A 23,638-nucleotide genomic window follows, 5' to 3' on the forward strand; every position below is an offset into this window, starting at 1 on the left:
TATTATTATTAAATAACTCATATTGCATTAATGTTTTTTAACAAGCATATTGTGTTATTTGTTGTTACAAAGGACAACACAAATATCGGACAACATAAGAATAATCATCATCATCACCGTTCTTAAAGCACAATAGCTACTATATTCTAGTTTCTACTATCATTACCCTGATTTGCAGCTGTTAAGGTGTTATTACATCACACTGTTTTTAGGGATCTCTACCCTTATTTAGGGTAGTGTAAAGATTAAAAAAAGTAAGGCTTCCGAAATTCCTGCAAGGGGCCTTCCCTAATTAAGGGGCACCAGAAGGTATGGTTAGGGTTCAAATGATATTAAGGGCAGTGGATATAAACAGATGTCTCTTAAGTGACATAACACCCTTCTCTGATCAAAAAAGGCTTCTAAAACCATAAAATGATATAACAAGGTACCTGCAAGGCGATTTAAATCTATGCCTGAATGTGGCTGCAAGTAGCAATTAACTATGAGGAATTAATTAGTTCTAACGCACACTACTAGAATGATTGACATTCCATACATTTTAAATTCTCATGACAATATGTGGTGTTTATGTTATTATCATAATATTATAGCAAGGAAGTATAATGTTTTAATTTTGATGACAAATGCGATCTAACGACGTACCATTGTCACATAATTATATTTAGTAAGGGTCTTCACAGACGGACTGCATTTCAACTGCAATCCAACCGCAAATTGCAGTTCAAGTGCAGTTTGAATGCAGTTGACACGGCTGCAATACGACTGCAATAGAACTGCAAACCAAACAGTTCACATGACTGCACGCCGACTGCAACTGAACTGCAATACGACTGCGCGGTTGGTTTGCAGTTCTATTGCAGCCGTGTCAACTGCATTCAAACTGCACTTGAACTGCAATTTACAGTTGGATTGCAGTTGAAATGCGGTCCGTCTGTGTAGACCCTAAAGGAAGTATCCATCTAAGAAATTGATTTATGTAAGTACATAATCTACGATTTTTTTTAATTCATAGGTAGATGGCGGACCTACGAAATTTGGTTGGGTTGTATCAAGTCCAGCCGACAGATTTTCGACTAACCACATTGTCAATATTATATTTTAATGGGTGACCTAAGCTTGAGAAGAATATTGTGTTATTAAATTTAATGAGCATTTTGCGGTTTGCCCCAACCAATGAGAATAGCATAAAGTTTATACTATACTCAAAGCACATTTTAGGCACAAACACACAAAGGAATTAGGTAAACCGCTGTTTTGTGTTTATTTAACTCACTGGTCTGGTTACAGCTTCCTCCTTGTCGACACGATTACACTACAGTGTAAGTAATATACGGTAGACCATTATGATACTAGATCATCCGAATCGAGGACACAAACACGTGCATGATTTCGGCTAACTTGAAAATGCAAAAGGCAGTTTCACGATTCACACGTATCAGTTTCGAAGGCAAAACTCGTCTCAATTTTAAGCGAGTTTAATATTAAGGACATGCCCTTAAAAAGTTGCCCAAAACTGCTATTGCTCGCATTTTAAAAGGTATTCATGTAATGTTATAAAGTCATAATTCTAACATCATAAGATTGGACTCCACTTACACAAATCTGACCCGGTGCCTTACTCCTTAAACTGATATCGATTTCGATTTTCGATTTTATTACTTTGACTTTTGAGAGCAGAGTTACTTTACTGTATGATGCTTATACTGTGGCTAGAGCAAGTCAACGTTCGGGCTGTGCCATTTATGGCCTTATTTATCTTTTGTTTATGTTTGCAAATTAGAGAAAGTAACACAAAACCGTTAAATTGCGAAGGATTTAGTTTAAAACACTGCGCAGTAAAATGTGGACGAACAACTGCACTATAAAGAGAAGAGATTAGACATTCAAACTCTTACAAAGACAGAAAAAAGTATCTTTAATATACTTAAATTTCATTCTACTTTGTCTTATAAAATCTCTGATTATACTAGCTAACCCGGCAAATTGTTTATTATAAACGTTATTTTCGGTAAAACATCAGTTGTTTAAGAAATAAAATATCTGATTTTAAGTAATTTTCAAAGCTGAATCATGAAAAATTTAACAATTCTGAGACGATATCTTTCTTACATAATATGGGAATTAAATAAGAATTGAAAAATGATTTCTCGAATGACATTATATAGTTTACAGGGGTTTTCAGTGCTTGATGTATACAATTTATTATCTTATGGGGATTCCAGGGTATTCACAGACACAGATCGTCACAAACAGGAAAAATTTACATCTGCAATGGTTAATCAGTCTTCAGATTAATTCGCGTTTACTGCATAATAATTACCGTTACATGAATCTGCTGGCAAATATTTTCCACCATTCTAGAAACAGCTATCTTGTTTTCCTGTTTATTACCGCATTTTAGGAAAATAGCCAATATAAACTAACGCAGTTGTGAAGGAAAAACCTTTCATTTAAATTTTAATGATTTTAATTAACTATTTTACTTACTTTACTAGAAATTTCGTTAAGCACAAGTACAATTCATAAACATTTTTTTATTATTATTTTGAAGCGTTCTTACAGAAAACCGGCGTGCGCTTGCGCTGTGTTTCGCCGAGTGAGCGAGGTTACCGGGGGCCCAATTGCCTTCCCTATCCTCCCCTTTTCCCTTCCCTTCCCATCCCTACCCTCCCCTATTACCCTATTTCCTCTTAAAAGGCCGGCAACGCACCTGCAGCTCTTCTGATGTGTCCATGGGCGATGGAAGTTGCTTTCCATCAGGTGACCCGTTTACTCGTTTGCCCCTTTATTTCATAAAAAAAGCGAAGTTGGATACTAAAATGAAATAATTTTATTGAAATTTTGCTAATATTAATTTACTATTTTCTAATTAACTTTGCTAGACTAGAAACTTCGTCTGGAGTCTGGACTAAATATAGGTGGCAATCGGTGCCAAACCCATGTTCGTAGGGTAATATCAATATTGGTAATGGCCAAATAAAACCAACTCTGGTTAAATGCCAAACAAAATAACCATTACTGAACCATTTCGTTGGTACGACTCCGTGGTCAAATGGTGTGATTGGTTGTCAATTGGGGTTCGATTCCCGCGTTGAAACTACTAAAATGAGGTTTTTAGGTTGGTGAAGGTAAAATGACAAGAATGCTGTTCCATAGCATACGTGGGAATCGGGATGGAACAAGTTGCTTGTTTTCTTGAGGAAAATAAATATTTAAAAATCGGTACGCATAATATTTTCAGATTGGGTCTCAATTCTCATCCCACTGTGCTGAGAACAAAAAGAGTACTATAATAAATGGACCTAGGAACTATAAAATTGACGCCGGCGTAGCTTGATTTTAATGAATCAGAACGCCTAGATCAAGCGATTATCGTAAACGCCAACGCCACAAAATGTATGAGATTTGACATTTATATTCGCTGACTTATGTAGTTATGTCAAATCGCATACATTTTGTTAGCGTTTACGATAATCACTTCCCACTTGTCTACTAGGGCAGGCCACCGACACCAAAATCACTACAGTAGCTACTAATATTATAAATGCGAAAATGTGTCTGTCTGTCTGTTAGATCTTCACGCCCACCGCCAAATCGATTTTGATGAAATTTAAAATGGAGATACTTTGAGTCCCGAGAAAGGACATAGGATACTTTTTATACCGAATATAGTGAACGAATCTTGGCGCAATAGAGTTGCAAGCGTCATCTAGTTTTTAACATAAATTCAGTTTACATAAACAATACGAATTGAGGTAAAATCTCGCTTGGATTTTACCTCATTTTGTGAACTGTGGGCTTCCTAAAGGTCAACCGTGACGTCATAAATCATAATATAAATCATTAGTTGCCATGACAACCATTAAGGATGAAGAGCATACTCATTAAAATACTACCTACTCAATCTATACAAATTATTTGATTTAAAATTTTATTTCTTAAACTCGAGAACAACTAAAGTAATTTAATGATTTGGCTAATTTGAGAACGTGGGAGAGCCATGCTTCGGCACGAATGGGCCGGCTCGACCGGAGAAATACCACGTTCTCACAGAAAACCGGCGTGAAACAGCGCTTGCGCTGTGTTTCGCCGAGTGAGTGAGTTTACCGGAGGCCCAATCCCCTACCATATTCCTTTCCCTACCCTCCCCTATTCCCTTCCCCTCCCATCCCTACCCGGGACTACCCTATTCCCTCTTAAAAGGCCGGCAACGCACCTGCAGCTCTTCTGATGCTGCGAGTCTCCATGGGCGACGGAAGTTGTTTTCCATCAGGTGACCCGTTTGCTCATTTGCGTATTTCATAAAAAAAAATTAAGTCTCGAAACACTCGTGGAAGTCTAGACTCTAGAGAAGTCTTAAAATATTAGGAGAGAAGTTATACGAAGTTCATAGGGTCACCTAATATTATGTTACAATTTTACCAAGTTGTCGGTAAAAGAGAGCTGATGAAATTTAAAGACTCAAGTAGTAAATTAACAGTAGTAGAGTCTCTATACCTAGTCTTGATGTTCGCTAGTGTTCTGTAATGTCACTGACATCAATTACCCTTAATTGAAACGCATGTAGCAATAAGTCCAGTTGACGACTATTTCATCATCATCAGCCTGGTGTATGCAACCAAACCAACCAAGCAACCAAGATTATAAAGCAAGTAAACATTAGCTGTTATAGCCGTAGCGGGTTACCTAGAATATTCCAGATCTTTTTCACTTTTATATGGGCAAGCGCCCGAACGTCACGAGTTTCCTCATACAAAAGTAAAAAAAATTAGTCTTTCAGCGCTGCTACTTTCACAGTGAACTCTCTAGAAGGAACACATATACACTCTAAAGTATTATCACTTGTTTTTGTTACACCTTGTATATAAAACTCAAAGGTGACTGACTGATTGACATAGTGATCTATCAACGCACAGCCTAAACCACTGGACGGATCGGGCTGAAATTTGGCATGCAGGTAGATGATATGACGTAGGTATCCGCTAAGAAAGGATTTTGATAAATTCCAACCCCAAAGGGTTCAAATAGGGGATAAAAGTTTGTATATAATAATACTTCTTAACGCGAGCGAAGCCGCGGGCAAAAGCTCGTGTCTCTATAAACGCCTATAAGATCTCCAATGGCAGAGATGATGAACATTGCTATCACGTGCTGTTGTAAGTAGTGACGTCATCAAACAGGAACCACCATTCCGCTGCTCCAGGATATTATTAATAAACACATTTGCTAATTAAACTATAGCAATTACTAGCGGCCCACAAATCCGTTGTACCGAAGTTGGTTTATCATATGGGAACCGAACATTTTCTGGTATAAAAACTATTTTATGTCCTTTCCCGGGACTCAAATTATCTGCATACCAAATTTTAGCCAATTCGGTTTAGCGGTTTGGGCGGGAAGAGGTAACAGACAGACACATAATAAGGATTGCACAGTCAGGATTGACATACGTCAATTAAAAAAGGATTTTTTTCCTCGTATGTTATGCTTGCAGGCTGCAGCACGTTTGGGCCCGTGTTACATATTTATAGCCTCACGTGAGTCCTGCCTGGAAAACGGGTAACGGACATACAAACATTTGAATACATTCAAATAAGGTGTCAAAGGAATGTAAATTCATAAAGGTGCGAATATCTTGATTATTTATTAGTAAGTATTGATCTTTCTACATTGGATTATGAAAGAGAACCAAGATTATCACGTGAAATAAAATCACTGGACCAAACAACGCACAATCGTGAATCATGCTGAAGCAGTCTGAAAATTGGTAGTTTTTGAAACATTACGTCTGCAAGCTACGAGCATTACACCTCGCTCAGTCTCGGCTCTCAAGCAAATTCCCACGACGGTTTTTTTGCACTACAGCGACGTTTTTTAAGCTTTTATCGCGGGCTTATAGCGAATCAACAAATTCCATAACGAAATAACCTAACACATCGTCTAACGTCGTTCAGTTCGGCAGACTTCGGCACGGTGTTTGTGTGCGTGCGACTAGAATATTGGTGTAGACCAGCCTAATAGAGCATTAAACCAAGACCAGCTGCTAACAGCAACGCACCGCGGCAGTCCCCGGTCCCACACGTATTTTTCGTTTCTGCCTGATTACTCAGATTAGCCTGTGTTCGACGCTCTAATTTTTGCACACGCTAGCACGTTCGGTGTATAAAAATGTGTAATTAATTATTTCGTGAGAAACTATGATATTCTATTATAAAAAAGGTAGATATCACACTAGCGCGTACAGTCTGATACGGCCAAATGAAGGGAAGTCCCTTCTTTTGAATTAGTTGCATATTGGCAGCGAGTGAGCGACGAGGTGTCACGTTAGAATATCATTGTGTCACGTTTTTGACTTAAAATGCCAAGCTGCGTTTTTAGGAAATGCAAAAATTATAGTTATAAGGTAAAAAAGGATGAAAAAGTTACGTACCACAACTAAGTACATGAAAACATCTAGTAATTAATTTTTATTTGGATATTTTCCAACACTATCGACAAATAATTTAATGCAAAAAATAAAACTAAAAAAGGATAGAAATTACGAACGACAACTGCAGCGTGATAAGGACAGATAATCGTGTGACAGAATAATCGCGCATGCGTGCCGATATGCAACTCAAAGTATATAGCAATCCTTTTCTATATCATTCGTAACGTATTATCTGTCGCATTCATTGTTGTAATTTATAGATATACCATAGGTAGGTATTTATATGTCGTACAGGAACAAATTCTGAGGACCGCTTTGTATGAGCATACGCCATCTTTAATAAAACATCATTGGTGAGAAAAAAGTCGCCCTAATTTTAGCACATGATAGTACGATCCACATAAATGTCAGTACACAGACACACAAACAAAATGATGTCAACACCTCCAGGGCTGTGATAATATTATGTGGAATAGCTGATAAGGATAAGTAAGAAGATAGTATTGATGTTGAGCTAAAATTAGATCATTATACACCCCCTTGGCAGAGTAGACAGAATGATAGAGTATGCCGACTTAGAACTGATGTTGAAGTTTTTAAATTTGACGTATTATGACGAAAATCGTCGCAAGGGTTGTTAACTTGTTACCTACGAATTTAAAAATATGACATATTCGCTGGACGTGTTCCTCTTTGGTCGTATTGTTGTTTGTGTTTTGGCACATGTGATTAAAATTGTCAGAATCCAATTTTGAAATCTTTATTTTAAATATTTAAAAATAAATTATATCAGCCAGCGCGAGGCACATTCCGTTCATAATCCTAGTGAAACCCGACGAATTTGACAGATATTGAAACCTGTCCGTTTCTTTGCAGTCGAACTACTGGTCGTTATGTCTATTGTGCCCTATTTGTTGCCCTTGTGTTGTGACATACAAGTCATATACGTCAGACTGACAGCTGACTCAAAGTTTGCAGATTGCACTGTAACAATTTCGTATACACTTAACTTTTTTACTGTTTTTTCCTACGAATAATAGAAATTAAGCAAGAGTGACTACTGACTGCGTTAAAAATTTTGTCCACGAGTCTACAATATGTGACCCGAATACATGCATACTTTATACATGTATTCGGCACACAATTTTGTGTTTTTGTCAACGGCTTTATTTCCTAAAGTGTTTCGTAGCTATTTTCATATTTTAGTGTGCGAAAAAGAACCAAATTCAAAACGGTTGAAGTACTGGAGTTACGTTTCCAAGTAGTTTTTACTTAGGTTATTTCTAAGTCAAAGGATCGAAAGAAGTTAAAAAAGTATAGTAGTGATATTATAACAGTATAATTATATTACTGATGACTGCACCACTTTGAAGTCTTTATTGTATTATAATTGTTTATTTACCATTTAAAAAAAATTACATGTAGGATAACCACGCTTCAGCGTTCTTTCGGACTATTCCGAAAATTTTCACAACATTAAAATATTTGAAAAATATTTTTAATTTTTATATTAGTTTAAGTTAAGCCTCCACCTGATACTATAGGAATGAAAATGAAAAATGCCACTTACCAACGTGTGATAGGCCGGTGAGATCTGATTCTGAAAAGAAAAAAATAGTGTGAGAAAATGGAATGAAAAAAAATCTGTTCCACATGTAAAAAATAACATCATTGTAGTTATTTATTTCTCAATGGCGTAATTATTTATTTGTTAGGTCGAAATTTTTCTTGCGTTTTTTAATGAAGCATTTCTCATATATTATTACCAAGCATAAACTATATTATTATGAAACTTTTGTTATTATTTACAACGCTGTGAAACAGATTTTCTATATTAATATTATTGTGGTCCATGGTACAGAATATGTAGGTACTGATGATTGCATTAATATCCTTAAACCATGTCCATCTGAACATGATAATTATTACATGACAGCACGCGATGATAATTATTATGTGTTAGTTTAATATTGTGTTGAGTATTCATACTATATAAATGGGTGTAAGACGACAGACATTTATGTTACGGAAACGTATTTCTGAGCGCAAAAACTGCTGTAAACTTATTCTGCTTCCATTTATTTTTTATTAAAAAAATCAAAAGAACCTCGTAATTTCGAATACCTAGTTAAATGAAAAGATATGCTATGTAATTTCTCAATTATATGACATGTTATACTAAGTAGAATTAAAAATTATACATCCTTAAACAAAGCTTTTAATGAGTGCAAATAAAAAACACCTGGCCATTTCGAATTTAATGGTAGCATTTTTCAGCATAACATTATTATTTTCCATTGTTAGAAAAACAATTATTGCTATGTGTCATATTTATATTTGTCAAGTCAGTATCACTCAATAATTATTATAGAACAAGTACCAATTACCATTTTCGTATTTTTTCTAAACTTACTATCTACGTGATCAAATTTCATCCAAATAGATTTAGCTATTGATAATTATTATATTACACTTTCGCATTTTTAATACATATTAGTACTTATAAGTGATTGATAATTTTGGTAAGGTCTTTTAAAAGTTAGTTTTTATCATTTATTAACAAAATATAAAACTTCCACTAATGACGCAAATAAAAATACAAAAACTAACAACGCAAACAAATCGGTAATTTACCAATCAAAATGTTTTGGAGATAAAGTAAAAACAACATTAAATAAGTTCAAAATTCTCAGAAGTAAATAATACGTTTCGGGTATAAGCAATTATTATAAGGTATAATGTCCATGATAGGTATCGTATCAATAGCTAGTCTATGTATCCAGTTAAATAAAAATGAATCCCACCAAAAACATGAAATGTAAAAAGGAAAGCCAAGTCTATAATATGCAATCTTTCTATCGTAAAAAGTTATCAGATCATATTTATGCCAAGTCTTTTACTTATTTTTAATCAACACTCAGTGACTGTATAAATATTTCCTTTAATTTGTAATTATTATAGCGACTTGGCAATGAGCACAAGAGAAACAACTAACTTACAGAGAAACTATATTTTATCAAAATGTCATATAATTTGGAAGCCAAGCTAATTTAGATACTAACTTCTAGGCACCGAAAAGCCAAATCCCTAGCTTTATTAACATGGAAGATATAGAGGGGGTAAAATAGCCTCAATTCTCGAACCGCATCAAAAAGCATCAAATCCCTAGCTTTAATAATATGAAAGATATAGAGGAGGTAAAATAACCTCGATTCTCGAACTGCTTCGAGAAAAGTATGGTACGGCCGCACCTTTACTCTTAGACTTGGCTGGAGCACTGCCGTGCCTCCAGATTTTAAATTTTGTTTGTTCCGCTGAAACTCGAGAACGGCTGAACCGATTTGGATAATTTTAGCCTTGAAATATTCGTGAAAGTCTATCCATTCCATGTCATCTAGATGTCATTCTACATCAAGTCATCTAGATTAAATAAATAGTCAAAAATCTAGTATTACAAAGAGCTTCGATAATGAAGTAAGATAATATTAGGACGTAGATATTTTGCTAAACTTCGTTTTTGTACCTAGATTGTGACTTGTGACATAATATTATGCTAATATTTTCTTTGAACAAGACATTTCTTCTTTTTTTTAAAATAAAATCTCGCAAAACACACGCCCTCTGAATGAAATAGATATTATTGCCATTTAACTAGTTTAAGTATATTTAACGTCATTCTCATTGATCTTAGCAAATAATATTTTTGTTGTTTATGATTCTGCAACAGCATGAGAAATTGTCGAGATAACATGTTGACTGACATTGCTCTACAAGTCAAGGGTCGAATAATCTTATCTAGCCCCCAACGGATTTCCATTACGTACTTATATTAAAAGTTATAAATAGCTGAATGTTGATAAAAACATAATAATCAGCCAAGTGCGGACTCGCGTACGGAGGGTTCCGTACCATTGAGCAAAATTAGGCCAATAATTGTGTTTTTGTATGGGAGCCCCCCTTAGTTTTTTAATTTATTTCAATATTATCATTAAATATTAAAGCACACAAATAACTAAGGACTTTGACAAAAATCCAAGTACCTACCTGTTGCCATCATTAATATAGAGCAAAAAAAGGCCAGAAAAATCACGTTTGTTGTATGGGAGTCCCCCCATAAATATAAATTTTATTTTGTTTTTAGTATTTTTTGTTATAGCGGCAACAGACATACATAATCTGTGAAAATTTCAACTCTCTAGCTATTACCGTTCTTGAGTTAGAGCCTGGAGACAGACGGACAGACGGACAGACGTCGAAGTCTCAGTAATAGGGTCCCGTTTTTACCCTTTGGGTATGGAACCCTAAAAATCACCGTTAAAATATTTACAAAATTTAAAAAATTAAAGTAAAAAAGTACGGTTTATTTGTATCTCTATAAATACATCTAGTTTAGATGTTGCCCGTAAGTCTTAACCGTACGATTTCGGGATAAAACTGTCCTATGTCCTCTGAGACTTAAATTACAAAATGTTGTTACACCGGCTAAGCGGTTTAAGCAAGCATGAGGAGATAATAGACAGATTGACACAATTTTCAAGTTACAATCTATCTATAATATAAAAATGAGTCGCTGAATGTGTTGCTAAGCGCAAAACTCGAGAACGGTTGGATCGATTTCGCTAATTCTTTTTTTTAAATATTCCTTGAAGTACGAGGATGGTTCTTACGGAGAGAAAAACTCTAAAAAAAATATTTAAATTTCCTGAAAAAGTCTAAAAACTCTTATATATAAAAATGGATTTTCGTCTTAAAATATTCGTAGAAGTCCAGGGAAGGTTTTAAAGTGACACGAAGTTCACCGGGACAGCTAGTATTAGTATGAAAATAAACGAGTTCAAAAAACAAGAAAATGTGCAATGCTAAGCTAAATCTATTGTCACCCTACGGGCCCTACGGCCTACAAAAATTATGATGTACGGTGGGTAAGTTTGTTTAGGCACATTAATATATTTTATTACTAGATGACGCCCGCCACTCCGTTGCGCCAAAATTCGTTTATCGCACGGGATCTGTACATTTTTCATTATGCTATGTCCTTTCCCGGGACTCTAAGTATCCCCATACAAAATTTCTGCAAAATCGGTCCAGCGGTTTGGACATGAAGAGGTAACAGACAGCTGATAGACAGACACACTTTTACATTTATAATAATATTAGGATTAGTTTTTAATTATTATACAGTATTAAAAAATAACTTAAATTCGGTATACAAATTGAGAACCTTAGAGAATACCAAGAATTATACAAGGAAAATATAAAGCCTGAATTGAAGACGTGACTGGAAGAACCAGGTAAGGAACAGTTAAAAATGTGCCGTTTTATGCATAAATGAATAGATGAAAAAAAACTGTAGATTGTATGTGTAGCCAGATGATAAAGTAGATAAGTTCCAAGGTTTGTTTAAATCATAAGGGAAAAAAATTGCAATAGTCCTCATGTTATAAAATGTTAGTATAAGCGGTTCTTCCACTTTCGTCTTCAATTAAGGTGGACCGAACTTTTTGTTGGGTCAGCGGTTGGGTGAATAAACCTGACTCATAAGAAGGACTTATTGAAAATACGGTCTGGAAAAACCTCATTCTATCATTAATAATGTAATCTAATGGCGCCCGCAACTCCGTTGCACCAAAATTCATTTATAGCACATGAATCGTTTTATGTGCTATAAATGAAATATGGGACTCAAAATATTATCTTCATATTATCTTTCATCTTTTAAAAATGTTATATTGTGTTAAATATAAAAAACCCCGTTCACACTTCCTTCTCAATCGGGAAGACATTACCATCCTTAGTAATAAACATATCTTCACTGTGTGAGTATGCAGAGCTATACAACATAATATTTTATAGTCCTTGTCTGATATGTTACAAAAGTCTTGACAGACAAGCATAAAACTATTAATAAAAAATTATTAAGTAATTATATTCTATATCGTCTGTTTTAATACAGCGAGGTAACCGGGCTAAATAATGATACCAACAGTAAACATATTAAGGGTGGGTTGCACAAACTTACTTTAACTATAACTGTAAATTTAACTATAACTTTAACTACAATGCAAATAGTCAAATCTTTGGTTAAAGTCAATAATGGAAGCCATATTTAACGATAACCTTGAGCTCGACAAGGCTTTAAATGCACGCTGTCATCATACAAAACGCCATTTTTGACAGTTCTCCTTTACCAGCAACGCCCACATTCGTTGATCATAAAGCCTTGTCGGACCAGCTGTCATCTGTCAAATTCTGTGGTCAAAGTTAAGGTTAAAGTTAAAGTTAGCCTTAACTATAACCAAAACTTTGACCGTAACTGTAACTATTATAACCACGCCTCTGTTGCAACCCACCCTTAATATTATTAGGATGCTAGCGAATTTTGTTTTGGTTAATGAGATATTCAGCTGTTGGTGATCGAATGATTCAGAGAACAATTTGTATGAAAATAAAGAGTTACGACACAGTATGTTCACGGAACTTATTATACAATCTCGCAGTAAAATAAAAATGAATCATTTTCACAGAAACTGGTTCCCAGTGGCGCCACCAAGCCAACGCGGCGGTTTATGAAAACTCAATTTTAACTGCTTCGGTTCTTATTTAACTATTTTAGATCTTGTATATAATATTTTAATAATATATGCGGTTTTTCACAAGGGGATTCCCCTTCCTACGTATAGTTAAACTTTTCATATTGTTATCAGTATTATACCTAAGATAATAAGGTGAATAGTTTCTAAATAATTCTTTTTACTTAAGTATTACTTAATAATTATTATCGCTTAATATAAGTAATGAATACATAGATCCAATTTGGTCATGACAAATTTTCCGATAAGTAATAATTTATAATATTTAAAAAGTTTTGTATTGTATTTAAGACAGTAGTTTTTCTTTTTAACCGACTTCAAAAAAGGAGGTTATCAATTCGACGCGTATGTATGTAATATTCTCAGAACTGCCCAGTTTTCGTATATGTTAGTCTATATCAGCATCTGAGCAAATATGCCAAATTTCAAAAGTGTATGTATGTTTTTATGTTAGTGTTGGCATATCTCTGGAACTACAAGTCCGATTTAAGTAATTCTTTTCGTGTGTGCTAGGTATTGTTCAACTTAGGGAATAGTGCAAGTTTCATCAAAATCGGTGCAGTAGTTTTTGAGATACGGAATTTTAATTCTCAATTAAGTACGTACAATTTTGAAGTCGGTTTTATATTTTTATAAAATACTATATTTATGTTTATTAGTTTGCAAATAAAGTCTTTGAACCTTTGAACTAATTTGGAATACGGATGTTTAAATATATTGTGCCCTATAAAGTATACTTAGTGTACAAGTAAGTAGTAACAAGTAAAGAACACAGGATTCTGAAAGCAAACATCGCACACAAATGGCTATACTAACAGATTATAATAAAAAGTTCTAACGTATAATATAAATAACTGGAAGGTCACTCATGTGATTCCAAATTCTTAAGAAATTGTTATTTACATGTGATTACAAGTAAGTAAATAACAATTTCTTAAGAATTTTAGCAAAACTTGAATGCTTGAACAAAACGTCATTAGGTTAAACCTACGGTTAAACCTACGTTTTTCGACCGTTTTATTTTTTATTTTTTTGCAAGATTTTATCTATTATCAGTGCTAGCGCTTTGGGTTGACCAATGCCGAAAGATATACAATCAACATTGCTATTGAAATCATAAATTGATATACAAAAACCTCAGAAACGCAGCAATACTTTTAGATGTAAGTATGGAAGATAATTGCTACAAGCAAAAGTATCGAACATTTATTAATATTTAATAGGTGGATTCAAAGTCAAAGTCATATCAAAAAGAAAATACTTATTCTTAAGTAACGTAACCGTCGTGATCATGATGATGATAAACTGTTGATGTCTGCCCATTGAAGTCCCAAACAACGAACACCGCATCGGTCAAGTCCTTTCACGTGGATTCAGTGACGTCAGAGTTCTGTTAATTGTACCTCGAAAATGGATTTCCGTTCGATAAATCACGCACGAATATGATTTGTGTGACGAGTGAGAAACTGTACCTATTTAGCCATACGGCTTACTAAATAAGTAGGTAGGTATTACATGCTATAAATGCGAAAGTTTGTAAGTATGTAGTTATGTACCTACAATGTTACCCCTTCACGCGTACACCATTGTACTTATTTTGCTTAGTGCTTAATTCGACAAAAGGCTTCGGATAGTTTTTGACAATACGAATGAATTTCTGCGCACCGAAGTTTTGCCTTACATCTTGTAGGTACCTACCATCGAGGAAATTGATTCCTAGGCAGTTGGTATACCAACTTTATTTAGTCGGATCATGTCAATTCAATGTTAATTGTGATCTGTTGGCTGGGTTCGACATAACGCGACCAAACTACGTAGGTAGGTCTGCCTAGGAATCAACTTCTCTGATAGTACATGATGGGTGGGTTGCAGAGGCGTAGTTATAGTTAAGGTTAAGGTTATCGTCAAATATGGCGTACATTATGGACTTTTACTGGGCATTTGACGGTTCATTTGACATTTTGTTATGGTTAAAGTTAAACTAAAGTTAGTCTGTGCAAGTTGCAACCCACCCTTAAATTACTATATTAAAATTTAAAACCTTCCAAGAAAATAAGTAATAGAGAAATACACAGAATCCACAATCATAATGTTGAAATTGCGCTGGAGGTATGAATTACTAGTTAAACTTGTTCTAAATAAAATTAGTGTCGAGGTAAGGCGCACGTTTTAATTTTTCCATAATATCATCATACTAGCGCCATCTGTATTTTATTAAATGAAACAACAATATATGCGACATCTATCGATTAGACAATGTAACTTCTTAATCACCCGCTTCTTATTTTAGTTACAATATAGTCCGCTAGGTAGCACTTAATTTAATTTGAAGCGCCATCTTCCGACGATTTGAAGAACTATGAAGCACGTGGTTCTAGTTTTGTTTATAAATTTATAGCGATAGATGGCGCTTAATAACATTATAAGCGCCATCTTTTGACAAATCGTAAAATTAATATTATGCAGGGCTGCCGTTGTAGCGGACATTTTAGTTCTGTTTGTTCGCAATAGATAGCGCACTATATTTTGAAGTTTAAAAATATAATATGAATATTATCTGACTTGTATAATATTACATAATATTATTATAATAATATGTTTTATATGTAGTATGCATAGATATCAAAAACAAACGGTTAGTAAGTATGTGATCTTTTTCTTAGCTTTCTTCATAATTTATTTTTATTTAAGTAAGTAAGTAAGTATTCGTTTATTTTCATAAATCATAGTTACACGACGTTATAAAATATACTCTCCATAAACCATGAAGGTTTATCCGGAGTGTAGGTAGCGTCCCGGGCAGAAAAATATGTTTATGCATTGTGAGGTTTTGGTGGTTTTAGGAAGTATGCAAGCGTCCTGAAAAAGTCAATGTTTCTATTCCTTACACAAAATTTTGTAGAATTTAGATGAAGTTAATAACAATATTATTAATTGAATTGCCTGTATTATCTATGCTTACCAGTATCGTTAAGTAAGCCATGGATGTCTGTCGTCGACCCGTCGGCCGACATTGCTGAAACAAAACATAAACATCAACATTACAATTTATAAAAAATCGGCCAAGTGCGAGTTGGACTCGCGCACGAAGTTTCCGTACCATTATAGAGCAAAAATAGTAAAAAATTGTTTTTTTTTGTATGAGAGTCCCCTTCATTATCTATTTTATTAAAATTTTATTATTAGTTATTAAAGTATAAATACAACTGAGTAGGTATTTTTTTTTAAGTGCCTACCTATTGTCATCATTGATACCGAGCAAAAAATGTTTGAAAAATTACGTTTGTTGTATGGGAGCCCTCCTTAAATATTTAATATATTTTGTTTTTAGTATTTGTTGTTATAGCGGCAAAAGAAATACATAATCCGTGAAAATTTCAACTCTCTAGCTATTACCGTTCTTGAGTTACAGCCTGGAGACAGACGGACAGATGGACAGACGGATAGACAGACAGACAGACAGACATCGAAGTCTCAGTAATAGGGTCCCGTTTTTACCCTTTGGGTACGGAACTCTAAAACAATTTATGCTAAGTACCGAGTACCTAATTAGTAATTACACCTGCCTGATTACAATATTGTTTTCGTTAAAATAAGCACGTGATTTTAATGAAAGTGATAAAATAATAATATTATTGTTGTTATTGACGTCATTGTCAGAATATTATTGTTATTATTTTATGAAGCTACCAAAATAAAAATATAAGTACAAAGTCTAATACAAAATTAGTTATTAGTACAATATAATATTATGTAGTATGGTAGTATGTACAAGGTTTAACTAAGCTAAGTGATAACTGATAATACTTTATGGTTTGTACTTTGTATGAGTGTCAATTGCAAAGACTAAAGTGTCCACTGTAAAAGTAGCAGCACTGAAAGAATAACTTTTTTATTACTTATGTAGAAAATTCATAACGCTGGGGCGCTTGCCCATACAAATCACATTTACAAATCAAATCACGCTATTTTCACAGTAAACTATTTATTGGCATGGCGATGCATTTTTTAGAGTGAGCATGCCATACCCATGGCATGCTCACCCTAAAAAATGCATCGCATCGCCTCCTCACGCTGCAATCTGACCAGCCCTGAATTTATGTATAGGCAGTATAGGCCATGGCCTACGGGCGGCAGCGTACTTGGATGGCGGCAGAGATCAAAATCAAAAATATTTTTATTCGGAATAATTTTTTTACAAAAACTTTACCGAACGTCGATACCGAACCGGTGGTAGGCACCGTACGCCTACCACCGGTTCGGGAACCAACCCGGCGAGAAGAACCGGCGTAAGAAACTCGCAACATCGTACAAAGGGGCGGTATAATTACAGTGGCCTATAGTCATAAAAGAATATTTAAATCCGGCCCTGCATCTGATCCTAAGTTCTAACTATTAATTTCATAAACACTTTTGGTGTTATACAATAATGTTTGTAGCACGCGGCACGGCGCGAGCGTCTCGGTCCAGCGGCCACGGCCTCCAGTTATGACAGATGACGGTGGTTATATAATAAATATAAACAGCGAGACAAAAACTAGCCTACTTTGGCTAAAAGTATTGAACATTGATGATTTTGGCTAAAGTGGATAGTGGTAAACCCCTCGCAACAATTGACCAATGATAACTTTGGCAAAAAATTAGTGGTAAACCCCTTTTAAGGTTGCGTTTACACCAAATTGACAACCGCTGAAATTCAGCGACTGATTAGCAGCTTTTGGAATTAACTTTTTATTCATCTTAGCGACGATTAACAATACTATGTTGTTACGCTATCACACTGTGAGATAAAACAGACAGTTTGGTTTATATAGCCTAACATATTTTAAATATTGATGATTGGTATTGAGAATTATTTGTTGCAAATATTCTAGAAGAATCTCGGGACAAACCCGTATCCGCGTAAACTTCAAACAAAGCGATCAATATCTTTTATCTTATCAGTTATCAGTGTTAGGACAACGGTTACATGTTTTACAATAACAATTGCATAATATTAAATTTATTACTAGACGACGCCCGCAATTTCGTTGCATTGAAATTTGTTTATTGCGTGGGAAACGTACATTTTTCCGAGACAAAAGCTATCTTGTGTCCTTTCTCGGGACTTAAAGTACCTGAATTCCAAATTACATTCAAATCGGTTAAGCGGTTTAAACGTCCTCTTCACGCCCAAACCGCTAAACCGATTTTGCTGAAATTTGGTATGGAGATACTTTGAGCCCCAGGAAGGGACATAGGATACTTTTTATCCCGGAAAAATGTACGATTTAGCTAGTTACTAATATAAACTTACGTTACCAATAAAATATTTTACAATTTTTGCCCTTGTGCTATAATATACTGAAAAATAGCTTGATATACTGATAATAAATACTTATTATCAGTATTTAGATATAAATACTTTTTTTTATATCTCATACGTTTGTACTTTTTTGCGGGTTGCTTCTAATACTCTACGGTCCCAGCGATGCGTACAAAAGACTTTAACGTCGGCGCATCTTATTTTTTGTTGTTAAATATAAATTATTTTGATGTCTCTATCAAAATTTCGCACTCAAAAGATACAGTATCATAAGTATATAAATACAGGGTATTTAGTCAAATTGAACTCGATAATTTAGGAGATAAACTTAAAAAGAATGGGATTTCTCATGAGGCATTTCAATTTTAAGCGCACTGTCATTTAGCGAATGCCGCAAATTCTAATTTCTCTGTCAAATCGATCGAATGTAAGTTATCTAACGGCCATTCCCAATATTTGATCTATCTCTGGTTTTGCCCTACTAGAGATAGGAATAACTCACATAAGACATTAGAGACATATATTTTATGTCAATTGTGAGCTATTTCTATCTCTAGTAGGGCAAAACCAGAGATAGATCAAATATTGGGAACGGCCGTTAGTGTCCAGCTATTGAGTCATTTGAGCAATAACCGCCCTGCGGTCGCGACGATCAACTTGTATTTAGTTTGCGGTTTTCTGATGAATATCTCCTGTTATATTATTTGTTAATAGTAATATTAAGATAGTAACTATATTTTTATACTAGATAGTACTTTATTAACATTATTATTCAAAGTAAATTTAAGACTATCTTTTATTTTTAAATTTAAATTTATTACTTACTTACTTAGTAATTTTTGAGTAGGTATAAAGTACAATGTAAAAGATTGCTGTAAGTCCCAAACTTTACATCCATATCCATACTTGCATACTAATATTATAAATGCGAAAGTGTGTCTGTCTGTCTGTCTGTCTGTTACCTCTTCACGCTCAAATCGCTGAACCGATTTTGCTGAAATTTGGCATGGAGATACTTTGAGTCCCGAGAAAGGACATAGGATACTTTTTGTCCCGGAAAAATGTACGGTTCCCGCGCGATAAACGAATTTTGGCGCAACGGAGTTGCGGGCGTCATTTACCTAGTTTAATATAAAGTTTGCAAAAAGTAACCGCAACGATTGCAGACGACATGTTGAACTAATAACTTAATCCGTACTAATATTCGTACTAATATTATAAATGCGAAAATGTGTCTGTCTGTCCGTCTGTCTGTCTGTCTGTCTGTTACCTCTTCAAGCCCAAACCGCTGAACCGATTTAGCTGAAATTTGGCATGAAGATACTTTGAGTCCCTGGAAAGGACATAGGATACTTTTTATCCCGGAAAAATGTACGGTTTAACTAATAATTAGTTGTATTCATATAATATTGTTATTTATTATTTACACGTGAGTGTGTATGCACTATGCGATCGCTTCAACGACGTTTACCGATTTTCAACTTTTAGTCAAGCGCTTACATCCATACTAGGTACTAATATTGTGTGGCTATGGTGTGGCTGTCTGCCTGTTACCTCCTCAAGCTTTAACCACTGAACAATTGTTTTTTTTTTTATGAAATAAGGGGGCAAACGAGCAAACGGGTCACCTGATGGAAAGCAACTTCCGTCGCCCATGGACACTCGCAGCATCAGAAGAGCTGCAAGTGCGTTGCCGGCCTTTTAAGAGGGAATAGGGTAATAGGGGAGGGTAGGGAAGGGAAGGGAAGGGAATAGTTGAGGGTAGGGAAGGGAATAGGGTAGGGGATTGGGCCTCCGGTAAACTCACTCACTCGGCGAAACACAGCGCAAGCGCTGTTTCACGCCGGTTTTCTGTGAGAACGTGGTATTTATCCGGTCGAGCCGGCCCATTCGTGCATGGCTCTCCCACGTATAGCTTAATACGTGGGAGAGCCATGCTTCGTATGCATACGTAATTTTGCTCGATAAACGAATTTTGACGCAAAGGAGTTGCGGGCATTATATAATTATTATATCTATAAAATTATAGCTGTCTATACTTTATTAAGTTGTTTATCAGTTGACATTAATAGGTATTAGGTATTATTAGTTGTCAATACGTAGCTGCAGCATTGACGTGGACAGTCGTGATTTCTAGTAATAAGTATTATTAAATTCAATATTATGACTACCTATAATAAAACTTAGATAATATCGACGAATACGTGCAATTATACTGTAGGACATAGACACAATATAATTACATCCAGTAGACCACCTACGTACGAACTGAGCATACATAAACGTAATTTCAGATGCCAAAAGAGAGCCTAAAAATGCAGTATTGAGTCAAGCGCTGCGCGCACGTTAAACTTATCTCTATGTTAAGCGTGAGTATCCTAGAAACCATTGGAAATATCGTTTCCGAAAAATTCCTGGCTTTCTTGAAACAAATTCCGATCTTTAATAATTATATTTAACGAAATTATACTAAGACGAGCTTTTGCCCGCGGCTTCGCTCGCGTTAAGAAGTATTATTATATACAAACTCTCATCCCCTATTTTAACCCCTTGGGGTTGGAATTTATCAAAATCCTTTCTTAGCAGATGCCTACGTCATAACATCTACCTGCATGCCAAATTTCAGCCCGATCCGTCAAGTGGTTTGGGCTGTGCGTTGATAGATCACCATGTCAGTCAGTCACCTTTGAGTTTTATATATATATATATATATATATATATATATATATATATATATATATATATATATATATATATATATATATATATATATATATATATATATATATATAGATAGATAGAAGATTTTTGCAACCAACGTTATAAATACGAAAAATGTCTCTCTCCCGAGTCATAGGATATTTATATTTTATTTGTCCCGGAAAAAACTAGAAAAAATTAGACCTTACGATAATATAGTAAGTAACTCACTGAGCAAAAGTTTATAAAAGCAAAGCGGCTTATGCGTAAGTTTTTCTCGAGATCGTATTCAATTTGATTTCACATCGCAGTTACTTTACTGTAATATATTATATTGTATATATTGTGTTACTATTTATGTGTTTCATGGCTAATGGCTACGCCATGGCAATAACGACCCTGAACCTGCGCCACATCCTCCGCAAACAATGCGTAGCACTGCCACTGACTCACGCAATTAACTCAGATGTAGTTTAATCGACTGATTAAATGTTAAAAAAGTAATTAATACAGCGTTAAATGAAGCCAAGTCAAGCCTGAATGAACGAACTTTATAAACAAAACTGATTTTGCGCGAAAACTTATGCGTGAGCGAAAACAATAACTCAAAGCAGTGTTTACCAAGCTTTTTCAGCCACGGGCCCCTAGGAAAACAAGCACAGTCTTCACGGATCCCCTTAATAAAATGAACATTTAAAAAATCGGATTACGTTCAGAGATGACACTGCCCAAGGGTCCACGGACCACAGGTTGGGAAACACTGAGTTAAAGAGTCGTATTTACTTAACCTTTCGATCGCGGTAAAACGAGACACAATAGCTTATCTATTGTTATCGCGTCTGATATTATGACGTTTATTATGCGATGATATCAGGGCCCTAAACATAAATAATAATAATAATTAATTAGATGACAACCGAAACTTACTTACAAAATTCAGTTATTGCGCGGGAATCCGCCAAAATTTGGTACCGTACATTTTTCCGGGGCTCAAAGTATCTCCGTACCAAATTTCAGCAAAGTCGGTTCAGCGGCTTAGCAGCTTATTAATGGTATTTCTCATGAATGTTTACATCGAAAGGAGTGCTTTACAATTCTGCCGTTTGTTGACTGATTTTCATTTTTTTTGGCCTTTGAGAAAACATGTCCAAAAACACTTAAAGTAATTAATACTTCTTAGCAAATAACTTTAGGTAATACTTAAAGTTATTTGCTGAGGAGTAGCGTAATTTCTTTTATTATATTTTACTTATGTGCACACAAAGCTAACAGAAAGAGAAGAAATATGATTCCTAGTAGGGAGCTACCTAATGACCGGAGTTGCTACGATTAATTTAAATATACTTTTTTCTCGTTTTCGCAATCTCCGGGCTTTTAAAGACCCCACGTGACTTACCGAATTAAAAGTAACGCCCGATTCAAAACTTTACTGTGGTGAAGCCGCACTAGTGCGACACAAGTCACAAGTCACAAGTCACAACACGAGGCGGCAAAAAGAAATTTACAAAAATTATGTATAGCTATTATTATATTATATTATAAAAATAATATACCTAAACCTCCCGGTTTAGAACCGAAGAATCATTCGGTCGTCATCAAATCGGGAAAAGGGAAAATCAACTTAGTCATTATATTAATATTATTATGTGGACGCGGGCAACAGCTAGTAATAAAATATCCATAGTTACTAATATTATAAATGCGAAAGTGTGTCTGTCTGTCTGTCTGTTACCTCTTCACGCTCAAACCGCTGAACCGATTTTTCTGTGGTGTGGAGAATAGAGATACTTTGAGTCCCGGTAAAGGACATAGGATACTTTTTATCCGGTAAAATGTACTATTCTCGCGCGATGCGGGCGTCATCTAGTATATCTTATAAAAGTATATTCGAAGTTGAAATCGGAAAAACAGGAAAAAAGTGTTCGAATCTTAACTCGGAAAAGCAGGAGGAAAAATGATAATTCGGAAGTGCGCGAGGCCGGCCATTAGTATTCCAGTCAGAGTGGAGCTGGCCAGGCGCCTAATACGGCACAATAACATAACACCTGAGGTCACAGCCTAAAACGCACATGTGACTCGCAGGTGGAGCGCGTGCTTAACGCTCTGGACTAGCGATAGCGTCTACGAACAGCTTGATAGAGCGCTAACTGCTATCATAGCAAACTGAAGAGCAAATGTGATAGCTATTTATGTAACGTTCGATTGTCAAACTCCTTCGTTCGATGTTAATTGCCAAACTCCTTTGAAACGATCAGAAGGATTTTGATGAAACTTTCTGTGCTTATCGGGTAGATCTGAGAATGTTATAAATACGAACTCTCTGTTTGTAACCTCTTCACTCTCAAACCGCCTAACCGATTTTGCTGAAATTTGGTACGGAGATACTTTGAGATCGGGGAAGTCACATTGGATACTTTTGTACTTTGGCGCAACGGAGTTGCAGGCGTCATCTCGTTAATTATATATTTTATTAAAACTAAGAAATATATTGGTTTATTTCCAGAGCTAGAGATCTTTTTTTTTTTACAAGGATTAAAACATAGTTTTGCCTCCATATTTTAAGTTAACGTTTTCCTCTAACATCTCGATTTTCGCATCGGAACTCAGCTG

At 35.1% G+C, this 23,638-nt stretch overlaps 1 protein-coding gene across 3 annotated transcripts in view; it reads right to left on the reverse strand.

The window, feature by feature from the left end:
* Nucleotides 1–23,638, reverse strand: part of LOC121727454 — a 242,232-nt gene that overhangs the window by 81,181 nt on the left and 137,413 nt on the right. For 2 of the 3 annotated variants that reach the window (XM_042115323.1, XM_042115325.1), the window contains 2 exons: nucleotides 15,986–16,039; nucleotides 8,004–8,033 (listed from right to left, as the gene is read on the reverse strand). In XM_042115323.1, coding sequence (XP_041971257.1) covers nucleotides 8,004–8,033; nucleotides 15,986–16,039 — 84 coding nt within the window. The remainder of the gene's footprint in view (nucleotides 1–8,003; nucleotides 8,034–15,985; nucleotides 16,040–23,638) is intronic. The other variant, XM_042115324.1, reaches the window with a different exon arrangement.

This window comes from Aricia agestis, chromosome 5 (genome assembly GCF_905147365.1).
Source record: "Aricia agestis chromosome 5, ilAriAges1.1, whole genome shotgun sequence".
Classification (NCBI taxonomy): Eukaryota; Metazoa; Arthropoda; class Insecta; order Lepidoptera; family Lycaenidae; genus Aricia; species Aricia agestis.